We start from the raw sequence: 9,626 nt of genomic DNA on the forward strand, positions 1-9,626 counted from the left end.
TTAAGCAAAGGAGAAATGTAGAGGGGAAACAAAGCTGAGAAAAATGAGCAGGAAATGGGCAAGATGACTCATCTATACTTGAACATCTGACCTGTCAGCTGGTCGTCGCCTGCGGCAGGGGCGATGCGAATGTAAGGTGTTGTAAGCTGAGTCACGATTATCGCAGCTATGGCAAAGGAAGATTCCCAGGTCAGCATGCATGAGGGAAGAAAAAGCCAGACTGAAGCTAGACTAGCAAGGAGAATCTCGATCAGTATATCACATCGTCTCAACTTTGTTCCAACAACAACAAAAAGAGAAGGAAAAAAGAAAAAAAAAAAACTATAGCGAGGTGTTGAATTTCTAAATTCTTTTTCCTTAAACAAGCTTTTTTGTCAGGCAGTTAGATTTCTAACTATGACATTGTTACAATCTCTGAGATTTTGGATGGATCAGCTGAAGAGAAAAAAGGTAAAGACAAAAGGATTAGTCCTAAATAAAGCTCTAGATTAAGTAGTGTTTCCAACTGCTATCGAGTGTAGTATATAAAGAAATTCATTGCTAAATCTGATAATCCAAACTTTAGGAATTAAAAATGTTATTTAAAATTTTGCTGCTTAAGTCACAATAATTTTCTTGCTAAAATCACCCTTGTGAAGAATGTTATCCTCTTTTATGAAAAACATTTTTGTTAGAAAAATATATCTCTGGCAAGTAGGTTTCATGTAGAGCATTTCCACTTAGGGACCATGTTTTGTAACACTAAGGGAATTAAAAATATGATCTCTGGTTAAAATAATAATAATAAAAATACTAACAGTTGCCTTTGCTATCACTGTCATGGTTTACAAGTGACCAAACAAATGATTAAAATTCAAAAAGCAGACCAGGATGTCTTCTTGGTTTTCTCATACAACTCAGTAACTGTGTTTAAATGGTTAACATTTATGACACACAGATATTGAAAAAAATAGAAAATTAAAACATCAGTTCTAACGTGATACAGCTGGAAAATGATGCAAAGAAAAAATATTGGAAAATTAAGAACAGGCTTACATACAAGATTACTAATTTATATGGAACAGCCTGGGTGCAGTTAGAAATGTGGCAGCGAGTAAGGAAAATAGATCATCTACCATCTGCAGATGATTAAACCCAAAACTCCTGCTGCATAATATTTTGAAATATCCCTCTGCACTGTTTAAACAGTGTAGCTCTATCTAACTAGACTACTGCAGTGACTGGGTTTACAAATGCAATGATTGTCTCTCACACATTATTAATGGAAACTTCTAGTTTTGCTAAGTGAGATGAATAAGCTAACCTAACCATTTGGTCAGAGAATAAAGAGGTTCAAGGAAATACAAAGATAATCTCCTTAATGTGACACAGTGTAATTTTGCATACTGATATAATAAATTATAAACAGTGTAATGCAACTTCTAAAATGAGTTACATATTTGGTACCACTTCCAAGTTTATGCAGGATATGTGCTTGGTCATAGACTACTTCTGTTCAACCTATATTCCTGTGGGATTTTCCATCACTTAAGAAAAAAATCTTACCAGCTCTACTTTTCAGCAAACTTTCATTTTCTTATAGAAAAACAGAGGATCTATCCACTACCCAAAAAAGTAAGCAATGAAAAAAAAAAAACTTCCTTGAAAATAGTTAAGTTGGGCAGCCATGCATTCACAACTAGAAAGAAGACAAACTATAATTTAAGGTTCAAAATCCCATGGAAAAAGTATATTTCAAAGGATTTTTATATGATCTCTATGTTCTGCCTTGTAAAATATTCATTTGTGACTAATAATTTCAGCTACAAGGGGAAAAACACTTGATCACGTTAAAAATTACTTTAAAACAGGAGTCAAAGGGCTCACTGCCTGTTTTTACAAATAAAATTTTACTGGGACACCACCATACTCACTTGCCTACTCATCATCAATGGCTGCTCTTGGTTGCATCACAGGGATCATCTCACTTAGAAAGATTGACATATTTAACATCTGCCCTCTATGTAAAAATTTGTTACCTTATGCTTTAAAATGTCAGTGAGAATCATGAAAGACAATATTGTTAAATTTGGCAAAATAACATCAGAAATTCAAATCCTATGCTTTGCAGATATTATTTCATGCTGATAAATTTTGGAACTCCAGCAAATACTAAGGCATGCATGGAAGAGTAGATAATTTCTGGAGTAGCTCAGACTCCCAAAGTTCCTCCTCAGTTGCATATAATGGGGCCTCTGGAATTTGATGAACCAGCATTTACCATAGTGTGCTTTGCATGACTCCGGTGTACCTTGAAAAATGAGTTTAGGTCAAATAATTTTGGAAAAAAATGGTTGGAAAAAATTAAACTGGTTTCTTTTCCTTAGGAACTTCTCAGGAGCCTTAGGTAACCATGACAAACATAAAGAGTTTTCAGATCAAAAAAAGGGAATGTTTTTTCTCTAAAATAAGAATGACAAATGTCTATCATATTTATGATATTTCTAAATCCATAGCTAAATAATTGCAAATTAGCATATATGAATGGCCTTAATATATAATTTACTTTCTTGTGTTTTGAATATGAGTAATTAAAACAAATCTTAATTAGCTTTACATTTCAACACACATTCTTTTCAGTTCTTTTGTCAGTGTACTTTCATTCTGTAACACTATGGCCTAGAATGGATGATTTTTTTTCTGGAACAAAACAGTGAACAGGGAAACAGTCTAAAGAAACTTCTCAAAGAGCCTAGTGATTAAAAAAAGAAACATTCGTATTTCTGAATACAGTTAGAAGTTGTATTAGAACAATAGAAATCCTTCAAAGTTTCCTGAAGGTCTTTAAACAAATCATTATGTCATCCCAGCTCAAATGTAAGTTAAATGACATACTAAACTTAAAAACAGTACAGCTCTTTTGCATAGAAAATCCACCTTAAAATATGACATTAGAATAATGGTTTGATTTCTCTTTGTTTAAGGTTTATAGTCTGACTTATAATACTTTTAGAAAGAATTTAGCATGTGTTTTTAGGAAGGTTTTGTCTCGATCTCTAGCTTATAGAGCTGTTAGCCAAATCAGCACGGAAAGGAACAAATTAAAGATCAAGTTCACATATATGACCCTTCTCCCCATACACTACAAATAAACAACAAAAGCTTCCTCAAATTTTTATGAATTCAAAATCCTTAGAATTTAGTTGGTGATATATTTATGTATCTGTATCTCACAGATTATATTATGCCTAACATAGGAGGTACTCAAATAATAATAAAATAAATGAGTAACAAGTCCCCAGGTGACTATATTGATGAGGAGAAACAGCAGCCACAAGTTACAGAAAAATATTATTTTATAGAAGATTGATGTAAAGTATAAAATTTAAACTGCTTTTTATATTAATCAGAACAAAACTCATTTAATACAAGAACTCTAATTTATTAAAAAGACAGATTTTAGTTTTTAAATGTATCCTGTCAGTTTAGAATTGCTCATCAATAGATTCTTCCAAAACTGGCATAAAAAGAGTTGCAACTCTAGCAATTACCAATTTTACAATAGGGATGTGAAAGATATATATACATACCAACTTCTAAGACAGTGTTGATCAAGTAGTCTTGAATTCAATTATAAAAATGTGAAAGTGATTAAAATGAAAATAAAAATCAGGAGAATCTAAGAATAGCTAAAAGCTGTTTTATTTTCTCTATCATACAGATGAAAAAGAATCCTTTGAATTGGGAGGGTGATATCTAAACATCAAGTTTATTACTATTTAATGATTTCTTTATCATTTAACTCAAGAGATGTAATATTCTACGATGAATTTGCCTCCAGTGATAATACAGTCACAAACATCATGGGGAAACTAGAAGTATAAATTAAAGGGGAATAAAAAATACATAAGCAGTTCCCTATACATATGAAGATAGATAACAACACAAGCTAGGTTTTTCCCTGGGTCTAATTTTTAGGAGGCTTTATATTTAAGATGATTACTGTCAAAATATACTCTTGGAATATGATTAAAATAATCACAACTTTAAATATATAAATAGTATAAAATATATCTTTAAAAGACATACCTGTACTTGAAATTACAAACTAGCTCCTTGTGAAAACAAATCCACCTCCATACTTTTTTCTATAAAGGATACTTGTCAACCATTGTTTCAAGGAACATTGAAATCTTTGTTAATTCAAAACACTGCTGAGTAAAGTGGTCTAGTATCTGAAAATTCAATTAAGCAACCACATTGTCAGCAATACGTGGCACAAAAACAGTCAGGATGTTTGAACTCTTAAATTTCAAACATCTTTCCATATGGTGTCCATAAAGTTATTGGATTTGCCTATTTCTCTGTTTTGACTAAGTATTCAAGATGGAATGGCTTCCCATATTGTTTAAAACTAAATCTTGTGTTTTATTAAATAATTTTTAATATGGGAAAGGAAATTTGAGTATAAAGGTGGTGAAATATTACCCTGTACTGCAAAGGAAGGTTGCAGAATCTGTACATGCAGAACTTAAAAAAAAACAAAACAAAACAGTATAAAACAGTGAAGGAGACTATCTCCCAATGTTTCCTCCTATATAATGATTTTATGAATAGAAATAACAATGCCATGTAATACATTTACAATTTTGTTTTTCTTTTTTTCCCAAAAGAGGTTCTGGATAGAGTTCGTTGCTGTATAAATGTTTGTGAATGAAAATATGAGTGGGAATATCTAGTCAATCAGGTCATCTGATTGCCTAATCATCCCTTGTCGAATTGAAAAACAAATTACAATATTGATTAAATCTAGCTGATGGAAGAAAATGATCCAAATCACATGTAATTCAATGCATTGTGAAAACAGCAAACGTCCGATTTCCATATTTACTACTCTGTTATTTATATAATTATCTAACTATGCAGATGAACATGATGACAAATATTACATTGTTTTCAGAGTAAATTGAGCATTGACTCAACTCTAACAGAGAGAGGATGGATACTGATACAGTGCAATACTAGCACGGGTCATAGTTTCTGCTCGGTGAAACCCTGGGGGCAGGATTCAAATGCTTTGGATCAAACCTTGAGCCACATATTATAAATTGAGTGACCTTGGTCAATTAATTAATCGCTAAAGTATGTATTTTCCTAACCTTAAAAATAAAAATAGCAGCAACTGTCATCTTTCTCACAATAATTTTCTGGAAATAAATGAGAACATATACATGAAAGTGATATTCTAAAGCTGCAACTGGAACTGGAATTACTTTTTCAGACCTCAAGGGTACAAAGCAACATGTGTATGGGTGATGATCTGGAAGTCTAAGAACATTGAAGCCTCATTCAAGGGCTTCAACATACTGTAATAATTCATAGTTAACAGTTAATTGTTAACTATTAATAATTAATAATAGTTAACATTCTATAAAACACAGCAAAATCTGTAATTTCATTTATTATTAATTTTCTCCTATAAGTAGAGACAATTAGGTACAATATAAGAACTGAGTGTTTTAATATTATTATAGATTGTTGGAAATAGAATTATGGGTCTATGAATAAAATCAAAATACAAACGAGGTTTATTATATATGGTACTAATATGAAACCAAGAAATATTTGTTGAGGTCACGAAGAAAAAAGTCATGTAACTTCATAAAATAAGAATCGATGAGAATTTTGAAAATGTAGATGGATGGCTGTGATAGATAGACTCAAACTATGCTGCATTAGGGTTAACAAAACAACCAGGTAATTTTGCCTGACAGAACTCATAAAATTATAAATTATCACTTGTATAAATTATAAATTACACACTTCCACTTGTGTTAGTTAAAACCTACACTGCAGGGTTGACAAGATACTATTATCACTTGTGGCACACACATCTGCACTTTCTTCTTTGGGGGGTGCTATGTGGAAGGTTACCGTGGTTCTCTCTAGGTACTTCAAGATCTCATCAATGATCAGCTATCCTCAGACTTTTAACCAGACTTGGGAAATGGAAGTTTCACAATAATATCAACTGGTTACTTAGTTCAGAGAGACACACATCATCAGAAAAAGCAGCCCAGGAGACTCCACTTTTTAACACTAGTACAATGAGATATTGCCTAAAAATAGCAGACATTATTTTACTACTTTGCATATGAAAATTCACAAGATAGAGTACTATTATGTATGGCACTATGGTATAAAAAATGTATACTGAGATCATATAAAAATTAATTTTATTTGAAAAGAATATTTAAAAAGAACCATTGAAAACTACTTGGAAGTTTTCAATAATATGATTTCTCATTTCAAAAAGTATCTACATGAAATACAGTCAACCAGTGTTAACTGCCATAAGATCTTGGTCCATGCTCACACACACACAACACACTTATTTCAATGAAGTTAAAATTTTGAGAAGTTTTAAAATACCATCTACAATTAAAAAAAATGAAAAACGCAAGAGCTTCCTACAGTTTCAACCTACCTTTTGTGGCCACTCGGACACAGTCTATTTTGGTTTCCTGTGTCAAATAAAAAGGGGGAAAATCACTATTCATGTTTTAAGACAAATAAAAACATCTGTAGTTCTATTTAAATATTGATAGAGAGCTCATTGCTTCAAGCATGATATTAATTACACAAGGATTACTCCTTGAACCACACTTAGATTCATTTTCTGGCTCCAGTGCTGCTGGTGGGCATTTCTGAAGCAGATGATGAGCAAGATGCTGAACACAAAAGACTCTGCCTTGTGTCCCTTACTCTCTTCCTCTAGACCCTGGCCCATTCCCCATACAAACACGATTGGAAAATAACTCGAGGTGTAGATTCCCCCCTTTCCATAGGTAAAAGTCAAGTCAACGATGTTATCTAGATCTGAGCTATGGAGGAAAGGAACCACGAAGGTAGTGGAAACTGTTCTCTACTGTCTAGAGAGACCGTATACGACTAACAAAGACTTTAAGATTATATTTATCTTATTATACTTACATTATATTAAGTATATATATTATAATCATAATATATGTATAAAGTTATATTCATTATGTATAAGATTAATTTATAAAACTAATATCTTATCAGAGTTTTGAGTTAATCTGAAAAGGAAAGGAAAAGTTCAGACAACTCAATGATAATTTTTATTTTTTCCATCTCTCTTAAGAGAAAAATGAAGATATCTAATTTAGTCACATCTATAGGAAGCATAAACTCCTATGGAACCAATGAAATGAGATAGAATATGCAAAAAAGACAGATGTTGTGAATCTCAAAAAATTTTAAATGAGCGGAATGTATGTGTTGTAGCTATACTATTTTCCTGTAAAATAGTAAGCTAAGCAGAATTACTATCCAGCTTTCGGTAACAAGTAAGAACTGAGAATAAAAACCATTATGTTGATAATATACTCTCCCTACGAAAACAAATATGAATAGATTTGTTTCATTCCATAAATTTCTCAAGATGAAAAATCTAAAAAAGAAATCCCACCTTTTTCCCAAGTAAAAACAAATAAAAGCACGACTTTATCTCTCACTGCTATTTATTTAATCTGACAACATTCACATCAATAACCCTGAATAGCCTAAGTGAACAGGCATCTATAAAACTTACCCCATTGGCTCTACTAGCAGCTTGGAAATAAATTCTGTAGCTTTTATGAGGGAGAAGAGGAGTGTTCCAGTAGCCACTGTATGTCTTATTATCACCAATAGTAAAGGGCTGAGCAGCTTGGAGACTGTTTGCTGGGAATTCTGCAGCAAAGTAGTACTGTGAGTTCAGTATCGAAGCATTCTGGAAGTGAATTGGCACTGGGTAGCACTTTAAGATTTCTGTTGTCTTTTTAGTTCTTCGTGGACGTTCTTCCTCAACAACTATTTGGTAGACACTAGGGAAAAAAAAAAAAGTATATCATCAGTCTAGATAGCTGGGCTGATCCTCTCTGATTTCAGTTTCATGGCCCACAAGATACCCAAGATAAAAAATAAAAAATACTCTGAATATTGTCAATAATAAGCACTGAGTAAAGAGCAGACACTCAATTCTAGCTCAGTGCAACAGAAGAACAGTCCTTAATGCTCTTCCACAGCCCTCTCTCACCCCAACTAGTATGATTTATTGAGGAAAATGAAATTTTTTAGAAGTTGATATGACAATCTCTGCTGTTTAGGTGAACAGGACACTAAAATAATGCTTTTCTTACATGCAACTGAAGATGAATTCTCAAACAACAAACTCAGTTTTCCTACAAATGAAATTACAGTAAATTAGAAGGGGCAACATAGTATTCCCTTCAATGGCAGATGTGTGAATACTTGTGAAATCTGAACAAGTCACAAAACACAATGTGTGATGATTCATGTTAACTGAGGTTTAACTTCCCATATTAATACTCTTTTGCCCTTCACCATATTCAGTGAGTGGAAGGAGATAACATAAGAAAAAGTGAGATGAGGAATTGGAATTTCAAAACCAAGGCCTTATAGTTACAGGCGGGTTCCAAGAGTAAATCATGAATAGGCCTACTTGAATTATGTATAAACACTGGACGGGAATGAGCATCCTCCAAAGATGCCTGCAAGGACGAACACCCTATAGAGGAGAGAGTCCTGCCGGCACCTGCCCATCTTTTCTCCACATCCCATTCCAATGTCTTTGAAAGTGTCAGTAACTATAACAGAATGGGAGAAATCTTGAAGGGACAGACCTTTTATTAAGGTATATACATTTGGGCCTTCCTGGTGGCGCAAGGGGTTAAGCACCGCACTATGAAGCAATCCACAGCCTCTGCAGCACAAGTTCGATCCCTGGCCAGCCAGGGAGAAACCCACATGGTGCAGCAGACCTTTCCTGACTCGCTCACTGCTCCCCTCAGCAGTGTACTTCAGTATATCTGCCAGTTCTGTTCCCCATTTTGTCTCTGGTGAATTCTCTCATCGCACCCCCCCCCCCGCATCTCTGGCCTATACCCCACCTCTTCTATGCATAAATAAATAAATCTTTAAGGTATATATACATTTACTAGAATGATGGGCATTGGGCCTTCCTGGTGGCACAAGGGGTTAAGATGCAGCACTGTGAGGCTATCTGGAGCCACTGCAGCATAAGCCACTGCAGCATAAGTTCGATCCCTGGCCAGGGAGGTGACCATATGGCACAGCAGACCTCTCCTGACTCTCCTGCCACTCCCCTCAGCAGTGTATTTCAGTCAATATGCCTGTTCTGCTCCCTGTTTTGTCTCTGGTGAATCCTCTCACCACCACTCTCCCTCCTGCATCTCCAGCTCTTGTATGCATAAATAAATAAATCTTTAGAATGATGGACATCTATACAGTTTGTCGGAGGAAAAATGTTTCTAATACTGACAACAACTAAACCTTGACAACAGTTTTCAAAAACTGAATCCAGATGAAGGTGAGTCTCCTGGCAAAAAGTATTTATCTTTTTCTACCATTACAGAAAAAAAAAACCCATGAGGACCCAAAACGGTGTTTTAGCCTAGAGTTGCTCATACATTAATGTTGAGGAAGAAGAATAGAGGGGAGGTGTTCATTACTCCCACCTACCTGGGTAAGGCCTGCAGAGGTCCCTCTCTGGTTGCTTGTCTTTGAATCTGCCTAAGTGAAATCACCTATTTCTGTGACTA

At 34.1% G+C, this 9,626-nt stretch overlaps 1 protein-coding gene across 5 annotated transcripts in view; it reads right to left on the reverse strand.

The window, feature by feature from the left end:
* The window catches only part of PTPRM (protein tyrosine phosphatase receptor type M), a gene marked incomplete at its 3' end in the record, with an annotated part of 796,072 nt that overhangs the window by 268,643 nt on the left and 517,803 nt on the right, over window positions 1–9,626 (reverse strand). For 3 of the 5 annotated variants that reach the window (XM_084252855.1, XM_084252854.1, XM_084252853.1), the window contains exons 12-13: window positions 7,595–7,868; window positions 6,467–6,503 (exon numbers count right to left, since the gene is read on the reverse strand). In XM_084252855.1, coding sequence (XP_084108981.1) covers window positions 6,467–6,503; window positions 7,595–7,868 — 311 coding nt within the window. Of the gene's footprint in view, window positions 1–91; window positions 167–6,466; window positions 6,504–7,594; window positions 7,869–9,626 lie in introns of all 5 variants that reach the window. The other 2 variants (XM_084252852.1, XM_084252851.1) reach the window with 1 other exon arrangement.

This window comes from Talpa europaea, assembly GCF_964194135.1.
Source record: "Talpa europaea genome assembly, chromosome: 13".
In the NCBI taxonomy this organism is placed as follows: Eukaryota; Metazoa; Chordata; class Mammalia; order Eulipotyphla; family Talpidae; genus Talpa; species Talpa europaea.